A 26,269-nucleotide genomic window follows, 5' to 3' on the forward strand; every position below is an offset into this window, starting at 1 on the left:
ATCATGTAGGGTGCAGGAAAAAGTCCGTCTAGGGAAATTGACCGGAGCGCCGTTGGACGTACTGTAAGTTGGCCAACAGAACGTCGTCGACATTTGCCGGGACGTGAGTGGCAGCTGGCTGATTTTTCCTGACACCGGAGTGATGGAATATCCTGCAGGAGCGCGTTGTTAGTTGACGCCGCGCGTGGCCTGTTATGTCGAGCTGCGGCAACGGAGTCAGGTCCGATATCACGCTTACGCGGAATAGAGCGAGCTGCGGGCCGGCTGGGGGCCGCATGACTGCCCGGCGCCGTGCTCGATAGAAAGGAACTTGCCGATAAGCTTATTTGGACGCAGGGAGGGGGGAGCTCTGACCCTCGGCCGCTTGAACTGACCTGCTCTCGCTCCAAACGTCGGGAAATGATGATGGAAAAGCATCAAGCTGAGGGCCAACATTTTCATTGTGGGATGTTGGTCCATCTCTGCTTTGCTCGAATTCCTCCATGAACTCGACAGGCAATCTTTCTCAGTCACCCCTGATCATGAAAAAAACTCGACGATTCACTGATTTCAAGACTTGTCAGCCTGTCAGTGGGATTTTTACATCCACTGCGAGCGTTAGCGCGCATGACTGCCCGGCGCCGTGCTCGATAGAAAGGAACTTGCCGATAAGCTTATTTGGACGCAGGGAGGGGGGAGCTCTGACCCTCGGCCGCTTGAACTGACCTGCTCTCGCTCCAAACGTCGGGAAATGATGATGGAAAAGCATCAAGCTGAGGGCCAACATTTTCATTGTGGGATGTTGGTCCATCTCTGCTTTGCTCGAATTCCTCCAAGAACTCGACAGGCAATGTTTCTCCGTCACCCCTGATCATGAAATCGCGATGAAAAAAAACTCGACGATTCACTGATGTCACAACTTGTCAGCCTGTCAGTGGGATTTTTACATCCACTGCGAGCGTTAGCGATGGCGATGTTTGGAAAACGAAGTATGTCTTGTATTGAAAAACAAAATGCGCGTCATTCTTGATGTCGAGTATTTTCATTGTACATCAGCGCAAATAGTTAAGCGGAGCTGCGTTGTGTTTTGTTGGATGCAACGGGTTTGCATGAAGTTCTACGAAGCGGCTTTAACTTGATTGCTCATGAGGTCGTCAATGAAAAAAAAAAATAACACAACCTCCCATCTGAGACCACTCGAATACTAAAACCGCGACCAAATGGATTTCACTCTGCCGACACCTGCGCGAAGAAAGTATTCTTGTATTGAGAAACTGTGGTGAACCCCAAGCGCAGAATTCACCGAATTTCCCTCGACCGACGGCGGGGTAACCTCAGGACACGCCGCATGTTTTTATCTTCACGAGACAGTGGGAGCTAGTTCAAGTGAGCGACGCCGAAAGATCTTTTCTTAGATTAAAAGATGCGTTTCACTGAAAGAGTCACTTTCTAGTAAGGGAAGGTGACATCACAACCGCGTGAAGCACCCCTGAAAATGCGGGCGGGCCGGCAAGGCTTGAAACTGTGAGGCGCTGCGTTGCTTTTGATTATGTTCCACTTTCATGGATGAGCGCGAGACACAAAACCAGCCGCGGGCTGCGTTTTCCTCTGCGCGAATACTCGCTCCGGTGCACAAGGACAAGCCGCAACCTTCGCCGACACGAGTCTGATCAGACACAGCTGTTTGGCTCTTTAATGGGGTGTGTCTCTTCACATGACAGCCTCTCTTACAGTATAATGACCATCCATTACGGGGGGAGGGGGGGATTCACATCTATGATTTACTGGCTCAGAAGTCCTGCGCCATTCGAATGCAGATGGGAACACGCACGCCACCCCTCCGTGCACAAATGTGTAAATAAGCTCCTGCTTCAGCTTGAGAAATCGTTGAGTCATGGAACGCGCGGTCAAATTTGTTAGCCTCGTTGGATCGGTTATGAATTGTCCCCGATCAGCGTCGGTTCCGTTTTTCAACACCAACGCTATTCATGGGTTGATTCGACGATTTGAAAATGAAACAAAGCGGGGCAGGGCGGACAATTACAGAGCGGCTCCGGGGGAATTGAAAAAAAATAATTAACACGGAGGTTCTCGTTGTAACAAAGCAGTTTCTGTTCATATAATTACACTTAGAATGTATTGATTGCCCCGCATTGGATTTTACGTTGCGATCGTGACTCGCCATCGCGCAGTTTTGAGTGACAGTATGCAGTCCGACAACGGGATCAGCTTCATTATTCAACGGAAGTTAAAGTTGGAAATGTTCAGCGCAAATGAAAAAATGTAAACGACGTTAGTGTATCGTAAACGTGGCCCCGGAGGCACCGTCAGGGGGAGGAAAATGACAGTGTCATGTCCTCTGACTGACAGTGTCATGTCCTACGATTGGCGGGGCCCCTTGAAATAGTCTTTTCAATTTGCACATTGAAGAGGTGGGAAGCAAAGTGATCCATTTTCAGATGGCCCCAAATCCATGGCGCCATCCCTGTCTGCAGCGCCCTTAAAAACCGCTTCCCATTCGACTGCGCTTGCAGCGACTGATCGGAAGCACCCGGCGTGAGTGAGTGAGTGGCACTCGCCGACATGAAATCCGGCTTGAAGACAATGCTGTGATGTGACAGGAAATGGGCGAGTCGGATCACGAGGGCTCTCCATCTTGCCCCTGCTTTGTTTTGGCCCCCACCAACTCCTCGGGGCCATTTCTGGATTGTCCCCCTCCCTGATATTTAGCGGTAAAACTGCACTGCGCCATGATGGCCACCTTATTTTGTGCTCAAGGAGAGACGACCGTGATGCACTTCTTCAGGTATATGAATGGGAACACTTGTTAAAACGAATGTCTGTCTGTCGAGAGAAGCAGCATTGTTCTCTCCGTGAGGGGCCGATTTTTGGATTCAGTCCGAATATTGATTGGCGCCACTGTTTGGACTGGATGATTTTATTCGCATGCATGTTTGAGTCGAGGGGAAAGTGCAATCTGTCGTCTCTTAATGAAATCAAAGGCGCACATGGCACGCTCTAGTCAAGCCGCCCTCCCAGAGGACAGCAAAGGATAATTTGCGCGTCTTGATAATGAAATCAGATGTATTAACATCTTGCTGAGAAATACACGTAAGCATGTTTGTTAATCATGCAAGTGACTCCAGCTAATCAGCGTCTGTTTCCGCCATGTCAAGGACCGCGTGCTTCTTGCATGCCGATTTTTCGAGAGAGCGAGAGGACTCACCACCGTCGGGTGTGAATCAAGCCAGCTGTGTTCACGCCCACAACGGCGCAAAGTGCCTGATTATACCTGCTGCCAAGCTGTGCGCGCACAACACTTGCTGTCGGCTGTCCAGAGAGTGAGAGGACTCACTACCGTTGGGTGTGAATCAAGCCAGCTGTGTTCATGCCCACAACGGCGCAAAGTGCCTGATTATACCTGCCTCAAGCTGTGCGCGCACAACACTTGCTGTCGGCTGTCCGTGCGCACAGTAGCACGAATACGGAGGCCCCCGCCCCCTCCCCCAAAAGTCGGTGAACGAAGGAAGATCTGTTCCAAATCATTTCACATCAGTGTTAGCTTTTGATTTGGTGGAGTTAGTTTGTATTTGCTTCGTGCCGCAAAGGCGATGTTGGCTCTGCAAACGTTTCCATTTGTGAGCTCATCTGTGCACGAGGACGTTGGCGGGAGTTGCCTCCTCATAAAGCCGGGCCTTCCAAGCAAGTCGCAGAGCTTCGGGCTTTCATATTCACAGACGCTTAAACTCACTGATGCGCCGCCGCCGCCGCCATGATGGATGTCTCTTTTTTCTCTCTGGAAATTACACTGATATTGTCTCCGCCATACCAGGCGCACTGTTGGGTGTTTGCGCTCGAGCTCTTTCTCACCGATGGGTTAGCGAGTCCTTGAAAAGCAATTTGTCTTCTTCTTTCCTCACCTTCGATGCTCGCTCCTCTCGCTATTTTCAAGCGTCTTCCCTTCAACCTCTCGCGGCAACGTTGCACTCCATCTTAATTTTCCACTAGGCTTTCATCACCAGCCGACTCACCCTTTCCATCGCGCCACCTTTTCTCTGTGCTCCCGGATTCCTCTCTTTTGCCACTGCGCCGAAAAATGGACAGAAATAAATAAATAAACGCCGACATCCATCCAACCCAGCGGCCGCACTCCTCCTGCGTAAATCTCCTCATAATCGAGCCCAAGGGTGTCGAAATTGAGTGAGAAGACTGTATGAAGGTCATTTAAGCAACCCCTCGGGACCATGATGGATGTCTTGTCTGATCGCTCGATTTGCTGAGTCCCAGTTGACTTTCTGGGAACGGGGCAAGTGTTGTCTTTACGTGGCTGACCGGTGTGGAGTGACGCTGTAAGCGTCTTAGACCCTGATCGACCCTTAACCCTGAAGATGAATACTTTCCCTCAGTGGTACCTGCACGGCGCAAGTCCTGATTTTTTTTTTTCTGGTTTCACCTGTCCGAGTATTGAGGCATTTTAACCAAATCTTGTGAAGCCGAAATAAGCCAAACCAAACAAAGCCCAGAGCTTGGACATTTGTAGCACTCTGAACATGTACATCCGAACATAATGGAATCAACTGTCTGAGAAGGCAAAGAAAGAAAATTACATTTAAAAAAATACATAAATAACGTGGTCCAAACCTTTGGGCTCTGAGACTTCAAGTCGACTGCCAAAAGTTCCCAGAGTGCGTCTCCAAAATTTGGAGCCTCCCAATTTTCTCGAGTAAACTTCCGAAAGCGTTCAAATAAAACGTCCTGATTGGTGGATAGATTACCTACCACCAGTCTGTCTAAATGACTTTGTCTGCATTCGGCAGCTGGAATGGGTCACAGAAAACCATCAATGGCGGACTTAGTCAGTGGAAACACTTTCCCAAGTGCCTGCGATTTATCGTGTGCGCGCGAGTGTGAACGCACAAGCACTTGTGGAAAAGCTCAAGGCTTGATTGGAAAGGCCACTCGCACCCAAAGAAAATGAAAGTCAATTTGAGAGCAAAACGTGGCTGCCACTTTCTTCGAAGTAGCTTGTCAGATCAAGATCGGTGACCAAGAGTGCCCCATTTGCCCAATGCGGTCACTTTATGCCAGCTGAATACGATGATTTTATATCAAATTCAACGAACGGCGTGTACTCTCCGAACGGAGCCTCGATCAGATGAGCATCATCAAAAGCCACGGGCACTTTATCTTCAGTGGAGCCCGTTGTTGTTCCGCAGTGGCCTGTTGTTCCGCCGCCCTTTGTGGAGACGACCCCGGATTCATTGAAACTCTCCACTGCCGAGTGAGCCGGAGGAGCTGCTTTTCGTCACGCAGCCGCAGAACGCGGGCACGGCAGCACGCCACAAAGGCTGAGGCTCCGCCAGCATTTCGTGGGATAATCTACCTTCCTGGAGGTTCGCCGCTGCACCCGCCCTTTTCTCTCTCTCTCTCTCTCCCACTGGCAACAACCGCTTCTTCTCTCGCCCGCCTCTTTCTTATCTGCCCCGTGGAAGCAGGACGGGGTTTCCTGCCAAATTTTGGAAGCGGCGAGCAGCCTTCCCAAACAACAACATGCATGAAGACATTCCGACACTGAGGAGGGGGGAAGGTGTCCTCAACTGCCCCCCCCCGCATCGTTTCCAATCCTTAGACCCTCAAACATGCGCGAGCACAGACTGCAGCCATTGAGCGCAGCTATGGACATGGAAATGAGGATGGCCGTGTATGTGCGAGGGACGGAGAAAGACTTCAAGTGTGCATGACTATGGATAAGAGAAAGCTCGCAGGATGTTTGTGTGTGTGTGTGTGTGTGTGTGTGCAAATGAGCATGAGAGGGCGTTTAGCTAAACCCCCCCCCCCCCCTCGCGCCGCCGAAAAGGGATTTTAAAGATTAAATCTTATCCCACCGCCGTATATGAACAAAAATCATCCCGCTGGATTTCTTTGATTTTGGTGGCGGGAATCCCACTCAGGAACGAAAGCCTCCTATTAGCAACACCACCCTTTTGCACAATTAGAAATTCACGAAAAGCTTAACGAAAAACAACACTCTGAAGCCCCGGCAGCAGCTCTAGGGATGACAACACTTGGTCGCTCAAGTGCGGGAGCACATCTGGATGCTTCTACGATAAAGAAAAAACACGACGCTCTGAGATGCAGACTCACTGTGGGGCAGTATTCGGTGAAAGGTCAAGTAGGTCTCATTTAGAACTAACAGCCGCTTGGGTGTTCTCCTAATGACAAAGGCGGTTCAACTGTGACGGGGGAGAAAAAAAAATGGTATAATGAGTCGGAAAATGAAAACCACACCGCAGGAGAAGATTTCTTCAGCAGAAACAAACATTTAGAGGGATAAGTGATCACTTGAGTAGGGCTTAAATAATTTAGACTGTTATTTCAAGTCTCGGAGATTTCTCCGCTCCAGCGAGCGCTCCATCAATAGTGGCATGTTATGAGGAAAGTCTGCGTGAGATGATTAATCACGTTCCTCCGCGGCGCGTATGGATCGATGCCAGAGACGGAGGATGCTTCCTTCTCCTCTGCTCTCCCGCTGCCTTTTTAGCAGCCAGTTCTCCCACCTCTCGTCAATTTCTCGAGAAAGAAAGATGCAAATGTTGTCAGGTGGCTGGCCGTGTTTACTTTTGGAGTCGAGGATGTGCTCCGTAACGTTCGCCCACATGCATGATTCAGTGGCAGAAAATAGTCAGCGGCGACCCTCGGGTAAAAGGGCGCGAGCGTGTCGCCCATTTCCATGGCGATGTAGCCCTCGAAACAAAAGAGCACTCGAGATCAAGCAGGATTCCGATTTTATTTTTTGTGTAATTGCCACGTTTCCCGGTGAAGACTGCACTTGTGTTTTTACTGCGAAAGCTCCGAAGGCGGACTTGGTGTCGAAGCCAATAAAATCTGTTCCAGAGTCATGAACTGACTGCACCATACTTCCGCTGGGCTGTCCGGTTCGGTACGCGACACGCATGCCATTTGGAGTAATATTGCACTGAGGCAAAAGGAAAAACAAATATGATCTGCTCCTTAAATTGAATGCTGCATCGGGATTGCTCTCAAACGTTATGTACGGTACCTGAGATGTCACCAACCTTGCCAGAGGACCTCGCCTTTAATCTTTCAGACACGTCCCCCTGCAGCACAATGTGAAACCAGCTGCTTGGTCGCAAACTCTTTTGCACGTTTTCCCCAAGAACCCTAAAAAGCCAGCTCAAAAATGTGGCGACTTTGCCTCCACATAAAGCCTCAGTCTTCATTTGAATCATAATATAACATAATAATACTGACGTTATGACCCGACGTGCGCCGTTAGCATCATCGCTACTTGCAAATGTGACTGATCAAAAAGACGACGCGATTGATTGCTGCTTTCATCCGGCGGCTGCCGGCTAGTTAGTAGCGACTAAGCCGCTAATGTTTCCGCGGGCGGGCTGCGCAAACACCGCTCGCATTTTTTCGTGCTTTCCACTTGACCACTCGGGTGTTGCTTGTTCAAATGATTCAACGGTTTTCTTATCTTGCCTGTCTTTTTTGACGACATACGAGGCACAACAACTTCCTCCTCCGCATCTCGAGAAGGGGTACTTCTCATCTTCGGAAGTCATGGCTGCCCATCAGCTGCGCGTTTCGCTCTAAGTTTGTTCCGATTCCTTTCTGTTTACTGCTTCTTTCATTTCTTGACAGGTTCTGTTGACTTCAACTTGCAAACCCAACGTTAGAAGGGGGACTCCGATTAGCTTGAGTCGCGCACATTCCCGCCACGGCCGATGGAGTCAATTTGCTCACAGCTCGCAGGGCTGTCTCGGTGCGGCCCGGTCTCAAATGGGCCGAGGCCCGGTACTGGTCCGCGGACCGGTGGTTGGGAACCCCTGCTTTAGACAATTGGGAACGGACTAGCGCGTTTTTCAAATCTCCAATCAGAAGCTTTGAAGCGTACCGGCACACAAGTTTTGAGACGTGACTTGTGACTGTGATGGCATCGAGCCGAGCCGAATAAAATGAGGCTTTTACATGTCACGGTGCTCTTTCAATGAACACCACTGAGCAACCGTTCTGGAGTAGAGAACGGATCAAAGGCATTTCAGCAGCTGCCACAAACACATATTAAGTCAGCACTAGGACCATCACTAATTTGTTTTCTCCATCTCAAATATTCTTTTAGCTCCCCTTTGAGCCCACAGGCATCAGATTTGTCAACTTGAATGCTTGGCTTTTTTTTTTTCGGAACAGATTTGTGGCACCACATGCACTTCCTTTCTCCACAATAATAATAATAATTTAAAAAAGCCCTCTTTTTTTTTTTTGGAACTGTCTGCAAAAAGTGAAAGAACCCTACTAACGTGTTTGCTTATTTAGGGATGCTCATAATCCCCTCAGCTATTGTCAGCACTATCCTAAAATATCTTGTAACATTTTGTACCGATGAATGAATCAACAGTATAATCTCTTTGGAAATCCTGCAAAATGTTTAAAAAAAAAAACAACAACAACACTTGGAAGAATTAATTACAGAAGCCATAAGACAAGCTGCTTTTGCTGAATTGCAGTTTCCAGTTGGCCATCATGATGAATCCCAATTAGCACATTGTGCACTGAGATAAGCGGCAGTAATCACTGGGTGGAGGGCCGACTTACTTACTTACTTATAAACCGAAAAGGGGATGCACAATGGGACCCGGCGTCGTGGCGAGCGGCTAATGAGCAGACATGATTCACGCGAGCGTTCCCCCACAGAGAGCCTCGACTTGCACGGGCAGAGTGAAGCGACACATTCCATGAGGCTGCCTGGCGGAGCCGCAAGTGCGAAGAAGTGATTAAAAATGTCTCTTTTGCAGAAGATGGATGAAAGAAAGTCTGAAAAGGCTAACGGCGGAGTTGACCCAATCAAGAGTCGAGTGTAAACATTTTCATCGGTGTGGACGTGGCGGGAAATGTCAGGCTTTATACAACATTGGGTGAAGCTTGCTCAGTAAAACTGAAACGTCTTGGCAGGGGGTGAACTTGCTGGTAACGAGGACTTCAAACTCCAAACTTTTCACACCGCACATGTGATGTGATAATTACACTCCCCAGGTAGTCATTAATGCATCGTGTATAATTGTCTGTGGTGACAACTGCTCAAAACAGGCCATGTGCGGACGGGGAGGTCAGAATTTCACTCTGCACGTTGCAATTTTTTTGTTTTTCACTAGAGTTCGGTCCCCGTGTGCTTTTAACAAACCAAACAAGTAAAAATGTTCATAAAAATTGAACATGTTCAATTTTTTTAACGAACCGTTCACACTTTCAATTGACTTTTACTGTACCTGTAACAATGTCAAATTCAACATTCTTATTCGTATCCTGCAATGCAACTTGAATTTTCGTTTAAAATGGCCTGAACCTTATTTATGATCATTATTACTATCTTATAGTCAAGTCTGATCGTATACTATACCACACTTGACATATTTACAAAGATGATTAGTGGGAAAAGGAATCGTATTGCCTGTAAGAACTTGTACATTTTTCTATCATCTTGTACACTATGCTAAGAGCGTATGCAAAGTTCAAAGAACGTTTGATTAAGTGATGATGAATGAGATGAAAGGGCAGCAATGGAAAAGTTTTCACTTCTTCCTTCTCCCTCTGAACATGCACTGTATGTATAAGCGGGTAAATTGGGTTTTGACACCCTCAAAAATGCCATCTTTGTCAACTTTGCTCCGATAATGCAGGGTTCTAGCCTTTGATGTGCGGGGTGAGCTAAGGTGAAGACTGTCAAATATGCCAGCGGTAGTTGTGAGCTGGGAAATCTCCATCCCGACTTTTAAAGCTCCTCGCGCCGCGATTGGACGAGAGCGATCACGTGGCGCAGTGCAGTCAGTCTCTGTGCCGTGCCTGGAGCCAGCGCTGAGTGGAGCCTGTCTGCCAGCAGCTTCAGCAGCGGCTCGATCTGGAACCCCAGCACACTCACTGACAATTCAACGACCCCCCCTTTTTTTCCTTCTTATTTGCCGAGGATTATTGTTCACCATGGGCGACAAAAAGAGCCCTACCAGGTAATGCGATCGTCCGGCGACCAATCTGCGCTCGCTCGAGGCGTCGCGGGCTCGATCTTTGGACGCGTTTCCTTCACTCGGGGATCGTTGCTGCCTTTTTCAATCGCCGTGCCACAGCTAGCTAGAATCGTGCAGTCACTATGGCGGCTTCTCGCGCCCGACAAGCCAGTCCCTTAACAAAGGGATTTTTGCACGGGCTGCGCCTGGCATTCTCTGAAAGGCTCTTCCGTCTCGAGGCAGCGCGCTGGGCCGCCCGATGTCGAATTGGACATTGTTTAGTATCGCGCGACACGTTAAGCTTCGATGCCGAAAACGACGAGCGCTGCCTGCTAGGCTAACTGGCGAGATCCAATCGGACGGCGTTTCGCAGTCGTCCGCTCGTCGGCAATTAGGAGATTACCGACGAGGTCCACTTGGTGGGACGCGAAGCCAAAAATTCGGGCACGAAGCCCCCGACCCTCTTGGCGCCGTCCCTTGAAACGTCTGGTCTTGTCGCCCCTGGTTCGCCCGGAATCGCCGCTTCGTGGTCATTTCGGAAATGTGTCAATAACGGGCTTGCGCGTCTCAACTCACTGGAACGCGCGCGCTTGTGTGTGTTTGTGTCTTGTTTGTCAGGCCAAAAAGACAAGCCAAGCAAGCTGACGACGGCTACTGGGACTGTAGCGTCTGCACCTTTCGGAACACAGCCGAAGCTTTTAAATGCAGCATCTGCGATGTGAGGAAGGGCACATCAACAAGGTATCGTAGCGCTCGCTCGCTCGCTCTCTCTCTTTTTCTCCCCCCCCCCCAGGCTTTTAAATGCAGCATCTGCGATGTGAGGAAAGGCACATCAACAAGGTATCGTAGCGCTCGCTCTCTCCCCCCCCCCCCTCTCCTCTGGAAGCAAGCACCCGTAGTGCGTCGATATTGGAGAAACAGCAGCGGAGTGGAGAAAAGGTGAAAGGTGTGTGCGCCAGTCTGCTTGGTTCCATACTCGTTTGGATTTGCTGATTAATTGTGGCTGGTTGGAAGTTGCTCGGATGGAGAAACAGCAGCCCAGTGGGGAAAAGGTGAAAGGTGTGTGCGCCAGTCTGCTCGGTTCCATACTCGTTTGGATTTGCTGATTAATTGTGCGCGGCATGCTTGTGCAGCGTTCAATGAAGGGACATTGAAGAGTTGGACATCAGTGTGTGTGTGTGTGTGTGTGTGTGTGTGTGTGTGTCATTTGGTGGCCAGCACAACGTGATGGTTGTTTTCCATGTCTGCTTCCGAATGTACTCCAGTTCCTTTATTCCGTTGAGGTTATCGCAATGTATGTACCAGCCGGGTTTACATGGAGCCTTTTTTTTGGCAATCATTCCGAATGACGATTTCCTGGTCACCCGTTTACTTGTAATGTGATTTTTCCATCCGTCAGATCAGCACAGTCGCTGTGATAGCGTTAACACTTTTTCTTCAAGCGACGTCTTGATAAAAACAAGTTGCAAGTACTTTAAAAGTTCTCCTGTCGCGGACGAGTTCTGGTATGACGGTGCCATTTTAACCTGTGTATACAATGACTCCATATTGACATCAAAATGGAGAATGAGCTGGGCAGGCGCCTAAGTTGCAAGTACTTTAAAACAAGTTCTCCTGTCGCGGATGAGTTCTAGTAAGACGGTGCCATTTTAACCTGTGTGTACAATGACTCCAGGTTGACATCAAAATGGAGAATGAGCAGGGCAGGCGCCTGTGAATCCCAATGTAATTCCATTCCGATTCAGCCTTTTTTATTCTGACGGGGTTGCTTCATTCTAATCGGAATCCCCGGCCCCATGTCAACTTGGTATGTCGAGCGCGCTTGTCTTCAGTGAGAAGAAATGTTGTGGTGACATTTCTCAGAAGACACTGAGATGAAATCACCGAATCACATCTGATGGTGGGATTCCCTTCAGGTTCTGAATAACGACGCCCCCGCTTTCCTGGCAGCGAGTGTTTTCGATGACAAATAAGTGTGCGGCACAACTTTTGTTTGCGCTCGTCATCGGTTGCGCGCTGAGACTGAAACACGGATGAGTCATTTGTGGTTTTCAGATGAGCCCTTTGGCTTCTAACCTTGCCACTTGTGGGTTTACATCGAGCGCTGGGGAGAGCGTACCTCTGCCGTTTGACTGAGAATCCTGAGCGCTGGGGCCCGTCAGGGCCGGGGGAGAGCGTACCTCTGCCGTTTGACTGAGAATCCGAAAGGTGGACTTCCAGCATTATGGTCTGCCTCCCCCTCCCCCACGTCCTTTTTCTCCCCCGGCAGCGTGCTTCGGAGCACCGCGGCTGATGATGCATGCCGAGCACGCTCCGCATAAAAGCAGGAAACAGATCGCCGTGTCCTAGCCGCCCCGCCGTGGCGCTTTGGCAAAAGTCCGCTCCTTTCTATTTGGCCGGTGACATCACCGCGGTGCTTGTCATGTCGATCTGTTTGATCTGAGAGCAAAACCCTTTGATTTGTGCATTTGTTACGTTGTTGGCTGGCCTTTCATTTTAATGAGTACCAGTGCTTCCCACTGAATTCAATTACGGAGGATTGGCGGAGGCATTTCGCTGTCATGTCACGGAACAACTGTCTCATGTTGCTTGGTGTTTTAAACGGTGACGCGCTTCTGCTCTGTGAAGGACACGCTCATCCGAAGCTGCCTTGAGCAAAGTTGTTTGGCGTTCCTACGATTGGATCAGGCTGGGACAACGCTGATTTCAGAGAAGAACTTTGTCCGCCTGTTCCTCTGTCGGTCCTGCCTTGCGTCAGCTACCTTCATTTTGTAGTTCATTAACAATGCGACGTCAACACTGAAGGTGATGGCGGCGGTTTGCGGTTCCCCTCGCGGATCAGCTCCCACTTTTGTGTTCTTCTGGTCTGCTTGGCGTTTCTACGATTTGATCAGACTGGGACAACGCTGATTTCAGAGAAGAACTTTGTCCACCTATTCCTCTGTCGGTCCTGCCTTGCGTCAGCGGATCAGCTCCCACTTTTGTGTTCTTCTGGTCTGGGATGGGACTGAGTGAATCGATGCGCGTTTGATTCTCGGTCTCCACTTGCAGTTCTTAGCGCGGAATGAAAATGGGGAACCAAGTGAGAATGCGAGCTCCCAATAGGCGAGAGGAGGCCATCATTCCCTTGAAGAGGTAAAAATGAAACTTAACGAGCATTTTGAAACGCGGACAAGATATTTGTAGAGTTGCCAGTTGTGGGCAAAGCGGGGCCGTCTGCCGGAGCAAAGTCGGCACAACCGAGGAACGAAGTAGCGTCCCTTACCTTGATGCGCTTCAGCGAGAGATCTGACTAAAATCAACATAGTCCGCATTTAGACTGAAGAATGCTGCGTGTGGATCTTCATTTTGCTCATTTTATTCCAGAGCTGACTTGCGGCGGGCTCTTGGGCTTTGTGCTCACCATTGAATGCGTCACTGTTGACAAGAGTCACAATATTTGGTGCAAGTTATTTGCTTGACAAGACTGTACATCCAAAGTCTTTTGCCAGCTTTCTGTTGTTTTAAATTCACATATCAACTAAGTATACCAAAAAAAAAATTTAAAAGATTGTATCTGTTTGCAGGATCCAGCATGTTTCCATCTTAGGGCCAAAATAGTGCAAATTTGTGAGAATGTGACTTGAATCGGCTCTTTCTGCCCGCTTTTTTTTTTTACGTAGAAACGAAGACAGAGCAGTTAAATATTCAGCAACGGCAAACTACACATCGGACAGATCCACTAATTTAGTCGGCTAATGGCGGACGCACGACTTAGCTGACTCGTAATGGCAGCTGTCGTATCGTCCGAGTGAGTATCCTGTCTTCTACTGACATCAGCTGTCGGCGCCGACATCAATACGAAACCATCCCCAAATCACGTTCCATCGTTAGTTTCATCCACAAGGCTATCGCTAATTCATCAAAATACGCTGTCATCGGTTAAAATTGTATCCTCCGGTGCCAGCTCACGTTAGCGAGTCGCGGCAAGCTGGGCGGCCATTTGCGCCCGGCCAGCGAGCCGTCGCTAGCGGCAAGTTCCCGCTCGGCTTGCGACAGTCGCAGAGGCGCAATGCTTTTGATGCTGACAGTCTGACACTGTTGCAGTTCCCACAGATCAATTAAGAAGAAAAAAAAAAAAAAAGGGCTTACGCAAGTAGAGAAAGAAAAGCAGTTGTTGAAACATCGCTTCTGGTTTGCGGCTGTTGACCATTTCGCTAAGCGTTGCAGCCCTTGTCAGTTGATAAATTATTCCATTTCATTCTTCTTCCACGATCGCAGTATTAATCGCAGTGCTGGCCCATATGATGTGTTCTTCAGAGGAGTGGGGGGGGGGGGGATCTGGTTTATTTCCGTTCCCCTTGAAGGCACGTTGTATTATGTTACGGTCTCCAGAGCTTGCACTCTACCGAGCTTTCAGAGAAGCATCTGTTGGATTTGCGGTCGCTCATCGTTGTGAGTGAATTGGACGGTCGATCCTCACGCATGAAATTTGGAGCGGCTCGACAGAACCTTGTTCAATGATCAGTATGTGTTTCTAAATGGCAGCCGTTTGAAGCGTTGCCACACCAGAAAATTGAAGACGGAAGCGGTCAGCAGACTTTTCACTCAAAGCGGAATCACCCGATACTTTGTCAAGTCGGGCAGAGTCGGTAACCCGGTTTTTGACAGCGTTGTGACAGTTGAATTCATGTTCGATAAACCGAACAACTGCGCGACTCGATCGTCATTGCGGACGTTGCTAGAATGAGTCCGTGGACGTTAAGGCAGAGGAGAGACACTGTGTACGATTCATGATGATGGACAGGTAAAAGCTCGCCCCGCGTCAAAGTTTGAACTTGGAAAACCCGCCGCGGGCGGGCCCGGCCCCAGGTAACCGTCAGGTCGCCGTTTTCATTTGTCTTCGCGGAGCCAAAGAATGTGCGTTAACAAGGGCAAACTCCGGCGCTGACATTAGCATCTGGGGACAGTTCCTCCCCCATCAGAGTGCAGCCTAACGAACCTGTTGACCCGGTCCTGCGCGGTGATGTAACTCGATACCCGGGGAGGCTAAATCGAGCCTCTACCTCTGTGACTGTGAAACAAGACAGCCGTCTGTCTGCCTTTTGCACCTGACCCCAATGCCCGTTCGCCGCTCGATTCTTTGCGAGATGTTGGCGCTCGCCAACCTTTCTGCCGTCGGAAGCCCAGTTGCGCAGAGTTGTGCGCTTTGGACTGGAGTTTGCTTTGCGCTGATGTTTGCTCTGCTCTTCTGGGAGCCCCCCCCCTCCCCCCCACCCCCGGGGGGCCCCGGGAGAAAACATTAAGAGCCCTCTAAAGTTGATAGATGGGAGCCATCGCGTGAACTCTTAAGGTACCTCGGTCGGCGACTGCTGCCGTGCCGCCGTCTCCCTTTTTCGCCCATTTTCAAATTGCTTCCATCCAAATGAAATACTTTGGGTGTGATCTCAAAGCAGGGCTCCGTCGACAAGGGTCCAAGCGGCGCCGCCTTCATTGCTGCCGACGAAAGACAAATGGAATTCACAGAAGCCACACTTTAGTTTTTTTGTCATGATTCCGAAGCCGTTGCGGTGCATCGCGCTCTCCGTGTGCTTGTGAATCACATTCGGCCGCAGGTGTCAAACTCAAGGCCCACGGGCCAGATTTGGCCCGCCACATTTTTTTGGGTGTGGCCCGCGAAAACAAAACCAAACATGTTCAACTTGCACGACGCTTGCTAAAATCTGCACCAAAAGAGAGAGACTGTGAACATTTTCTTGTTGCCAAACCTCTCATGACAGTAAACTAAATAAGAATTTTTATTCTTGACCTGTTGATATAGTTTCAGTTATAATGGTGACAAAAATGTGTTTGCTCCACAGTAAATAGTGTCAATTTTTCTTTGGGATTTTTTTTTTCTGTCTCCCCGTCCCCAAAAAAACTTGCAAAGCGACTTGACAGTCTGTGACTTGATTTCTCATTGCTGTAAAACAACGGCCGTTGCATAATTGACAGCTGTTGTGACATGCGCGGTCAAAAAAAAATGGACCACGGAAATTACCTCATGCCAGCAGATTTGTACAATAAATGTGCTCACATTCATGGATTCGAATATTCAGACGTTTTCAATGCAGATTATGTCACGTGTAAATTGTCATGGACACTCGGTGCCACGGCTCGCCGCTCGCCAATATCGCGGAGAGATCTCTTGTCGCCTTCATTTTTCAAGCATCGGCGGCAACGGCTGCGGGAGTTGCATTTTTGGTGGAAAAATGCAAGCGGGAGTGACGGATGAAAATGAACGTGACCAATGCCGGAGTTATGATCGCGCTTTGGTGTGTGCCTATTGGAAAGTAAAGGATAGGTGTGCCCCCCCCCTTTTTTTTTTGCCCCCATTTTTTTTTTTTTGTCATTCACAATAATGGAGATGGTATAATCCTTCCACTCCACAACTGTCACATTTAGATGAAAAGGTTTTGGAAAATGGCGTTACGTAAGTCGGGCACGCCGGCACTCAATTTCTTGTCTTAACTTCCTCACGCTCTGCCCCCTCCTGCCCCGCTCATAGGAAACCAACCGCCTTGCCTTATCCAGCATTACCAGTATCTGCACTCCAACCGTACGCGGGTGTTTTTGTGGGGCGTCCTCATCTTTAGACGCTACTTGCCAGATTTAAAAGTTCTTAACGACTTTGTGGGATTTGACAGAGCGGAAGCGATTCGCTACAATAGCCGATTCTGCGCCCTGACAAAACTGGCAAATGTTGAGCGCTGAATTGTGGCACGTACCGTTCAGGGGGAAAAGACCGTCCGTGCAAAGCAACTGAGCGTAACCGCGGGGTGGGAGGTGGGGTGGCGTGGGGGGTGTCTCCAAAGAGTTCATCAAAAAGACTTTCGAGGACAAGCGCAAGAGAGAATGAGGGCATTCGTCAATGTTGAGTCACCGCTCGCTGGAACATAACAAAGCATACAGATCGAGAGGAGATTATTACTCGGCTAAAGCTTTGCCGCGACGTGGTCGGCGACGGCGTGCGTGCGCGTTGCAGGAGAGACGGGCTATGGATGGCGCTTTAAGCGGGATGTGCTCATTCAGCCAAGAGTCTCAAGGGGCTCCAAAGCAGAATGATGCACGTCATTATCCATTGAGCGGGAGTCAGTGCCGACAGTTTTTTTTTCTCTCCCTCTCTCTCTCTCTCTCTCTCTCTCTTCATCGCAGCACCATCAAGCTGGGCAAGGGAATCGGCTCCGAGTACGATTATAGCGCCACCGCGCTTGCGATGAGAATGAGGCGCAATTTTTCCCGTTGACAGCAAATGAGATGAGATGGGGACAAAGTTATAAGAAGCGCCGCGTGCGCTATGACAACTCTCATAACCGCTTCCCTCATCTTGGTTTCGTGTCATCGGAAGTGGCGACAACGCCGGCGCTTTTCATTATTTGCCGAAAATGCGAATCACGACAAAGCGGAGAAACCCCTCGGGATGGAATGCTGCGTCACTCTCCCTCCATGAATCCGAGATTTGTGCTCGCGTGTCGAACACACACAACACACGATCCTCCGCTGCAGTTGAATGAATGTGTTGTTTGAGGAATTCCGTTTGTGTGCGGCGAGATTGCGAGACTCGAGCTTGGGGTTTTCTGAAATGTGCCAGATGGCAAAAAGTGTGCAAACAATGTGCGCCGCAACGCTTCCTCGCAAACGCTGCTCTGAACCAGACGAATGCAGATGTTTCTCAGGGATGGGCCCCGCAGACTTGATTCGATTCATTTCGATACAAAGCCTTCCATGTACACGATGACCGTGTTTTTTCACTTGTGGGATGCCAGCATAGAAGAGATCACCACCTTTGTTTTTATGGTACATTTTCCTTGACGTTCATTACGAATCCAGACATTTTGGCTTTTCGAAGTCTCATAAACATAAATGACCGTGTGCCTACTTTTAAAAGGGCGGACGTTTTATTTCCTGAGCAAAATAAATTCCGGAAATGTACCGCGTTCTTATTTTTTTAAATAAAATGTAGCCATGTACTTGTACTCACTTGCGCATGACATCACATTTTTTTGTATTCTCTAAAAGAGATTCGAATAATAATCGTGTTTTCGTGATGGCCGGATAGCCTCTTTGGGGTGCGCCCAACTTCCACGGCTTCCGTTGTGCGTTGTTGTTTGCTAAGCAATTATTGCGCTCGATTAAGAAACCTTCAAGTCAGTTGCCACCCGTGTACTTCTTTACCGCTAACGCTGAAAAGTATCGTCGCCCTTTTGTTTTTCACGCTGTATTGAGCGGTGACTTGGGAGCAGGAAAGCTCAAAGCGCCGCTCGATCTAAAAATCAAAGCGGCAAGTGGTTTTGCTCCCCCTCAAAGCAAATGGGACTTCAGCGAGAGGTGAGGCGGACGCCTACTTAAAGCCGCGGCGGTTCCGAAAAGGTCGCTGTGGGGGGGCCTAATGTGCCGTGAGGACGTGAGGGCGCTGGCAGATGAGAAGAGGAAAAGAGAGTGAGAATGATGGAGTGGCACCCCAGACAAATAAGTGATGTGAGCAATGTGACACCTGGCTACTGCTGCGGAGCAGCTCATACTTGCTCCGTGCCTTTGCCACGACACGCCGTCTGCACGCCCGAGACTCGCGGGCGGTTTACAACCCGAAAGGTCAGTCCAGTCATGGAAGGGGGGGGGAAAGAAAATCCCTTTGGTTGTGTGAAGTGCGTCCCTCTGTGCCAAACGCTCGCCACGAGCACATTCAGTTCAGGTTTACTGACTGACTAGAATCTCGGGAGCCATAAAAATGCAACGTCCACACTCTTGAGTTTTGTTCTGAACCGCCTCGCTACGTATTGACGCTGCAAGTAATTGGAATGTGGGCGTGCTTTTTTTTTTTTTTTTTTTGGCATTGCCGTGGCTTTTTGTGTCGACGCTCAAAGCAGGCAAACTAAAGACAATGTTGTCACAAATGCCATTTGTTCAAATCGTTTATATTTGTTGCGATTTGAAAAGAAAACGATGAGTGCCGTCCAGAGAAAGTCATTTTCACATACAAAGTAAAAAAAAAACAAAAAAAAAACAACAACTATGTATCTTGCCTGTAATGTCTATTCTGTGCGGATTGAGTCGCTGTTGCTGCTTTCGCGTTGGCAACGGTGGGGATTTCTCACCATTTCACCTTTGCTGATTCCTATTCAAAGGGCAATTAGCGCTGCGTGTTTTTTCTCTCTCGAACTAATTAGATTTTCTTTCACTTTGACGTCCTTTTAGAGCAGCATTTGCAGACCCGTGTTTCCGTGATTGGAATTACTGCCAGTAGAAAACGTGCATTGGAATGCAACGTTTTCCACCAAATGAAAAGCTCTTCTAAAAAAGGGAGTAAATCATAAACAAAAAAAAAACCACCGCCATCCTTCTCCATCTAGGATCTGCTCTCTCAATGTTTTGCGTCAAGCCGTGTGGTTTTTGTAAACGAGAGCGGGGCGCTGAATTTCATCTCGCTTTTTAAGGGAGACACTTTTTTTCTCTATGTAGTTGTGTTTTATTGCATCTTATCTTTCTTCCGTTTCATGCGTCTTCTGACTTTGATGAGGTGAGAAACTTAAGTTTTCATCCGCCTTGCCCATCCCCCACCCCTGAAATAAAATCTGTGTCCTTCTCCTCAGCCGTTTGCCTAGAAAGAAACAAAAACAGGAGAGCCTTGTTCTCTGCCGTCGTTAAATTGCGTCGCGGGCTCCGGCCGATGTGGCCGCGCGGCACCGTTTTCGCAGCCGAAGTGAACACGGGCCCAAACGGAGCCGAGCCCCGCCGGTGCTGCTTGTTGTGTGCTGGAATAGCCACTTCTTATTCCTTCTTTTGAAACGAGCCCAAAAAAAGAGGACGACGGTTGTCGTGATCAGACAACGATTACAACGCTCGCATTAAAAGCCCCGAAATCCTGACTGCAAGGGGGGGAGATGAAGGCCTGAATGGAAAATGCTTCTGTCACTAAGTGAGAATGGAGAGAGAGAAACAGTCGAGAGCCGGGCGCTTCTTCAGGCACTGTCTGTCCTCATTTAACCTGCTGAGCGTGCGCTTGCACACACACACACACACACACACACACACACACACACCCACACACACACACACACACACACACACGCCCACACACACACACACACACGAATGACCCGATCCAATGTCACAACACTTTTGCACTTGCCTTGATCAATTGTATGCTCAGGGGGTACACCAGATGCGGTTTTATTTATCATGCCGTGGTGCAGTGACACATCCAAGTCGCAATGTAACCTCAGCTTTTTTTTTTTTTTTAATTGTGCATTTGTTTACAGTCAATGAAGCTGCATACCATACTGTACCGCACACACACACACACACACCACAAAAACCCCCCAGTTCTGCAACAAGGCTCGCTTCACGATGGAGGAGGGAGGGGCCTCCCATGCGTCCGCATAATCCTCAAAGTGTCATGCAAGTGTTGACACAGATGAATGCGTGACGATCATTTGTTGGTTCATGCTTGTCAGCACATGACGGGGATCTTTTGTAGTTCAAACAAAACCCCCCACGGCCTCCCCATATGCGCCGTGTAAGGGATGTGCTGCGAGATCAGGATGCGTGCGAGTCATGTGGCCACCGGCTCTGAAGCTCGGCGACCAAATTGGCGCACAAACACACGTACAAAAACAGGCACAGCCTTTTTTCGGGGGGTAAATGTCACAGAATTTGACTTGACTGAGCGCAGGGATGAAATAAATCCCTTTTGTGCTGGTGCTCAATGTTGGTATTGGCTGTGTGATGTGTCAATGAGTCAGTGCACGGTCGTTGGTCTGAGTTGGGTCCCTCTGTGTGTCTGAGCTCTTTCGTTTCCAGCCCTCGCATTCACTCATCGCGGCAGGAAATAATTGCCTGTCCTCTTCAGCTTCTTGAGTTAAGGAGCTGCCTGCGTTCACTCGGGCTTTCCCGTTGCTCGCGCTCCATCTCAATCTCTTTCACCCGTTCTCTCCATGAATCGCCTTCTGCGTGTTCTGACGGGCTTCCGCTGTCTCGCTCTGATGCTTCACATCAAGAAATACAGAGATGCCAAGTTTTCCGATGCCAGTCGCTACGTGTTTCGCGAGATGACGGGCCAAAGTGGACATTTTGCGTGCGGGGTGAACTTTGAGTGAGCGAGCAAGACAGCCAGTGGCTATCACACACGTGCAGTACTGCAGCGTGTGATTGATTGGCACAAGTCGCGAGAATTCTTGTGTTGTTGTGAGTCTTTCCGGTGGTTTGTCTGGGTCGCCAATCTTTCCTCACAAAATGCGAAATGTTCTTGACACAAAAAAAAAAAACCCTCTTGACAAATAGTATCTGAGCTGAGAAGCGTAGCTTCACCGAGATCCGACTACGTTAGGAGCTTTTCAAGATAGCACCAGTAACTTTGGGCCTTCCTGTGACCAATGACAACACATCCTGCCGACAGCTTCAGAATCGATGCGTACACAAGAGGGGCGGCCGCCAGTCGTCCGTTGCAGTGCAAAGGGGAGGTAAGATAGCGTCAAAGGATTTCCCGCTGCGAGGGCTTGCGCTCACTCGGTGTGACTCGCCAGGAACGTCTTGGCAGCGAGCAGCGTGTTGGGGGAGCAATTTCAACAGTTGGACTCCCGAGTCGGCTCCAGGTTGGGCCTCCTCTTGCAAAAGCATTCTCACGCTTTATATTGGATCGGCTTTGATGGTTCTTGCCGCATGAAGCGGAGAATATTCGTTCATTTATGTCATGCAATGTGTCCATATTTAATGACTATCAATGCCGCTTGCTTGTTTTCATGATGAAAAAAAAAGTCCACGTAATTGACCCATGTTGTGCGTTCAAGTTTGACCACTAAGTCAATGTCGGTTGCTGCTGCAGCACCAAACCACTGAGCCCACAACGTAACCACAAGCCAGCTTCTGCTCTCGTCGCAAACCGTGACACACATCAGCAGTGTTGATTTTAATCAATATTTCGTTTCCCCCCCTCCTGGATAAACAGGCACTTGTAATTAATTCCCCGCCCATTACTGGATATACGATTCAAGCATGACCGGGTATTGCGGTACGGAAGCCTGATGCGCCGTTGGCCGAATGTCCGCATTTTGTACTTCTGCAATCAATGTGGGCTTTCCCAGCCTCAAATCATGGCCGAGAGAATGTTCAGGTCCTGGAAGGAATGCAGTATGAGATACTTTGCGACGAGTATCGAAAAGCGAAAACGCTGATACACACATTGACACGCGTGCCGCACATCTCTTGATGCCGAGTCAATATTCATTTATGGTTAATATTCATTATTTATGGACTAGTTTTGGGCTGGAACAAAATGACAAATGAGTTGTGATACTTGATTGAACCGCAATCCGGGCTAGTGGAATAATAAGCGGGTTGCACAGCACAGCTAAGACACACCTGTGGACAAAATGCCGTTTCTTTAGCCGGGTACTGCTCCCCACGGTCTGGTCGCTGGGGACTCCTCGGCTTGATGGGATATTTTACAAACGAAAAGCCAAGATGAGATGAATGTTTTCAGTCCATATTAGCATTTATGAGCCCATTAATGGTCCCCGAAGGGCAAGAGCCCGGGGGCGCCGTCGAACCACGCAAAAAAAAAAATAAAAAAGCATCGTGCCAAAGCCCCACGGCTCATCATCATTGGCGACAGCTGGTGTATTGATTTGAGAGCGGTGCGAAGCATCGTGACATGATGCTCTATTATGGCCCCATTGATTGACTTGTGGTCAACTCCGCAATCCCGCCCGCTGCGCTCGCGGTGGAACTGTCTGAAATAGCCGGGCCCCTGGGGGATTAGATGCATTTGTTGCGATAATCTGACTGTCTAATGTTTGAAAGTGTTGGGGGGGGATTAGATGCATTTGTTGTGGGCCGCAGAGCGATAATCTGACTGTCTAATGTTTGAAAGTGTTGGCCAAGTAGACGACAAGGAGTGTTAAGACTCTGCCGAACTCTTGAACAGCCTTCGTGCGCTTGCTTGCGAAGCATTTCAATGTCTTGGATCTTATTTTTTAAACTTGTGAGTATGAGGTTGTCAAGATGCTTCGCCAGTATGGATCGACAACGGGAGCCGAGGTGCTGACATATTGATTCTTCTTTGGACTCTTTATTATTATTATTACTTTGTCTGTTTGAGTAACGATGCGGCTTATGCTAGCTAGCACAGGACAGGCTGAGCTTCGGGCACCTGCGAGAGTCCCGGCGGCGCGGCAGCTCCATCGCGTCTCGACTCTGTGACGAATGGGGCCGTGCCTGCTGTAATCAGATTAGAAGACCTCGGCGATGTGTTGCAAATGTCCCACCTTGCGATCCCCGCCGTTCGTTTTATGACGGCCGCGCTCTAATGAGATTAGCTCTCAAACAGCGCCGCACGAGAGCTACCGGGAGTGGCGGCCCTTTCGTGCGCGAGCTGCTCGCTCGTTGCCTGTTGCGTGAGCACACTTGGCCGCGGGGGCTCCATCAAGAGGCTAATCCATAGTTGGCTGTCCTCCACAGGAAACCCAGGATCAACTCCCAGCTGGTGGCCCAGCAGGCGGCCCAGCAGTATCCCATGCCGCCCCCGGCTAAAAAAGAGCGACGGGAGCGAAGCGAGCGCCCGGACAGGGAGCGGGCGGACGGCGAAGGAGAGAGCGCCGTCGGGGAGGCTCGCCCCGAAAGCGAGCGCCCCGAGATAGTGAGGCCCGAGAGAGACACGCCTCCTCCCGAGAAGGACAAGAGTGACAAGGAGCAGCCGGTCCAAGACAAAGCCGACAGAGAGAAAGACATCATCCCGTCCATCACAAAGAAGCCCCCCGGCATCAAAAAGAGCAGGTGAGTGGGCGCCGAGGCGGGGAAGGAGACCTTTTTGCCAAGGGGGCCCGTCGCCTGACCGCTCTTTTGTGTCGGTCCTCCCGCAGACCCAAATCCGACAGCCACCCGAGTCCACCCAGTGACAAGCAGAGCATACAGTCTGGCAAATCGGCAACCAAGACCAACAAGAACAATCACATTTCCAGGTCTGTGTCTCACGTAACGGCCCCGCTCGAATGTCAAGGTGCCCGCTGGACAATGATTGCGGGCAACGCCGACGGATGCGGCGAGTGGGAAGGCGCGCTCGCGCTTGTCTTCGCGGCCCCGATGCGCCGCTGAAGCCGCTGACCTTTTCTCCCGAATTCTCTCCCTCAGGCCCAAACTGAAGAACGTCGACCGCAGCACGGCGCAGCAGCTGGCCATCACCGTGGGCAACGTGACGGTGATCATCACAGACTTTAAGGAGAAGAGCCGCTCCTCGTCCACGTCCTCGTCCACCATCACGTCGAGCACGGGCTCCGAACAGCAGCACCAGAGCTCCGGCTCGGAGAGCATGGACAAAGGCTCGTCGCGCGCCTCCACGCCCAAAGGCGATCTCTCCGTGGGGCACGACGAGTCCTTCTGAGGGCCGCCGGCCCCGTTCTCCGTTGACCCCGCCCACTCGACCCCCTTTTCACACACCCCCACGTTGGACACGATGGATCGCAAAGGGTGGGGGGAGAGACTTTTGACCTTCCCCCCTCGGCGGCGCTGCCTCCATTCCATGACCCACCTGGATGCGGCCTGGAGGAAGGTAGCGCGGGTGCACCCCGGCGCGCAAAAGAAGGTCTCCGGCGGGAGCGGGAACAGGAGCCGCGGACTACACGAGCGTTAACGCCCATGCTAGCGTCAAGACACTTGTATGTATTGTTTTATATTTGGACGTGGATGTGAGGCCAAGTCGACCTTTTAGTTTTTGTCCAACATTTCTCCGCCAGGCACAATAACCACCCTTGTTTTGTTATTATTATTATTTGTACCCTTATTTATTACCTGTTGCACCTGTATTCTTTGATATTTTTTCCTGATGATGTTGAAGCTTGGCTGCTTAGCTCTGCCGACCGACCGATCGTTCCCTCAGTGTTTTTAATGCAGTTTGAAATGATGCCAGATCACACACACACACACACACACACACACACAAAAAGGTGCTAGATACACTGTGAAAAGTTTTGCAGATCTCCCAATCACTCAACGTGATGAAGAATCCGATCGAACGTGACTCCCTTCCCTCCACAATACTGTCTCACTCTGAACACTGTTGGGACCTTCCTCATGGCTGCTGCTGTGTGCGTCACAAGTCCAAATAGTCCACTTTGAACGAATAATCTTATCCAGTATTGTTGTGTCCTTAACTGTACAGTGTAGGCTGTTGTGTAAAACACTAAAAGCTGTAGGTATTTGCTCCGTTTCCGTTGTGCAAATGTTGAGTTTTCCTGGCTCGAGGTGAAGTTGGAAATTGGGAGTTTCTCCCGAGGCGACTGAAGGAACGGGTGCGCGGCGGTTCGTCTCGGTGAAACCGATGCGGGTCTGTCGGCATCTGACATTTTTCTCGTGACACCGAAAAACCCCGCGAGAAGCAACCGCAAACCAGTTCAGTTCTTGACAGTTTCATGTCGTTCTTGTTTCTTTTTTTTTTTTTTTTTTTTTTTTTTTTTGCTCAATCATAATTTAAAGGCCGCGGTCATCCGGAGGCGAACCTCAAATCACAATCGCGCTTTCCTATTTTCGAACCGCGAGGCTTTGTCCGAGGGTTCTCATTGACTTCCACCCGACGCTGATACGAGAACAACCTAATTTCCTTTTCCCTGTATGAAATTGTATAAAGAATAAATGTGTATATGATATCTTAGTTTTATTTATTGAAGGACCAAAGGAATTTCATATTGACATGATACATAGAGGAATAACAATTTGAAATGCAATTACTGCAAATTATCTAATGTTTGAGATGAATAACAGTTGAAATAAATAAAGACTAATATAATCCCTGTTAATGGTCTTCTTCTTGTTCAATCTTGCTGTGCGCGGCACGCCGGACACGGGCTGAGTGGACCCACCACTCAATGTAGATGTAGCCCCGCCCCCGCCAGCACCCCGCGCCTGCAACAGCTCAGGTTGTGACCGAGGTCCGTGCCGGCAAAATTTGAGGGCGCCATTTCACAGGCACTTTCTCACCAGGGGAGAATCATTTTTGCAACTCATATCGTTTATTTCTTTCAGACTTTTTTGAATGGCTTTTTTTTAAGAAATGGCTCCAATGTCATCATGTGCTTTATTGCGTACAAATAATGCCATCAGTGTTCAAAGTGGGGGAGAAGCCAAGTGAATAAAATGGGCTGAAATGTTGGAATTTTTTTTTTTTTTTTTACACAACCCAAAATAACCAGCCCCCGTTTTGTCACGCAATCTTTCCGAAATGGGCCGAAAGCAGCCGTCGTTTCGCTTGCCTTATCTGCCAC

General features: G+C 49.5%; 1 protein-coding gene across 1 annotated transcript; it reads left to right on the top strand.

Annotated features, from left to right (window-relative positions):
* The first annotated feature begins 9,790 nt into the window (after nucleotides 1-9,790).
* On the top strand, nucleotides 9,791-25,804 carry rybpb (RING1 and YY1 binding protein b). Its single transcript, XM_019879528.1, has 5 exons — nucleotides 9,791-10,004; nucleotides 10,620-10,742; nucleotides 23,475-23,789; nucleotides 23,876-23,974; nucleotides 24,144-25,804. The coding sequence occupies exons 1-5, from the start codon at nucleotides 9,979-9,981 to the stop codon at nucleotides 24,391-24,393; spliced, it is 813 nt and encodes a 270-aa protein (XP_019735087.1). The 5' UTR covers nucleotides 9,791-9,978; the 3' UTR covers nucleotides 24,394-25,804.
* The last annotated feature ends 465 nt before the right edge of the window (nucleotides 25,805-26,269 follow it).

Source organism: Hippocampus comes, unplaced genomic scaffold (assembly GCF_001891065.2).
Source record: "Hippocampus comes isolate QL1 unplaced genomic scaffold, H_comes_QL1_v1.1 scaffold44, whole genome shotgun sequence".
Taxonomy (NCBI): Eukaryota; Metazoa; Chordata; class Actinopteri; order Syngnathiformes; family Syngnathidae; genus Hippocampus; species Hippocampus comes.

Coding starts and splice junctions, on each gene's coding strand:
- rybpb (XM_019879528.1), top strand. CDS start 9,979: ATGGGCGACAAAAAGAGCCCTACCAG. Junction 10,743..23,474: donor AGGAAGGGCACATCAACAAG/GTATCGTAGCGC, acceptor TGTCCTCCACAG/GAAACCCAGGATCAACTCCC. Junction 23,975..24,143: donor AAGAACAATCACATTTCCAG/GTCTGTGTCTCA, acceptor TCTCTCCCTCAG/GCCCAAACTGAAGAACGTCG.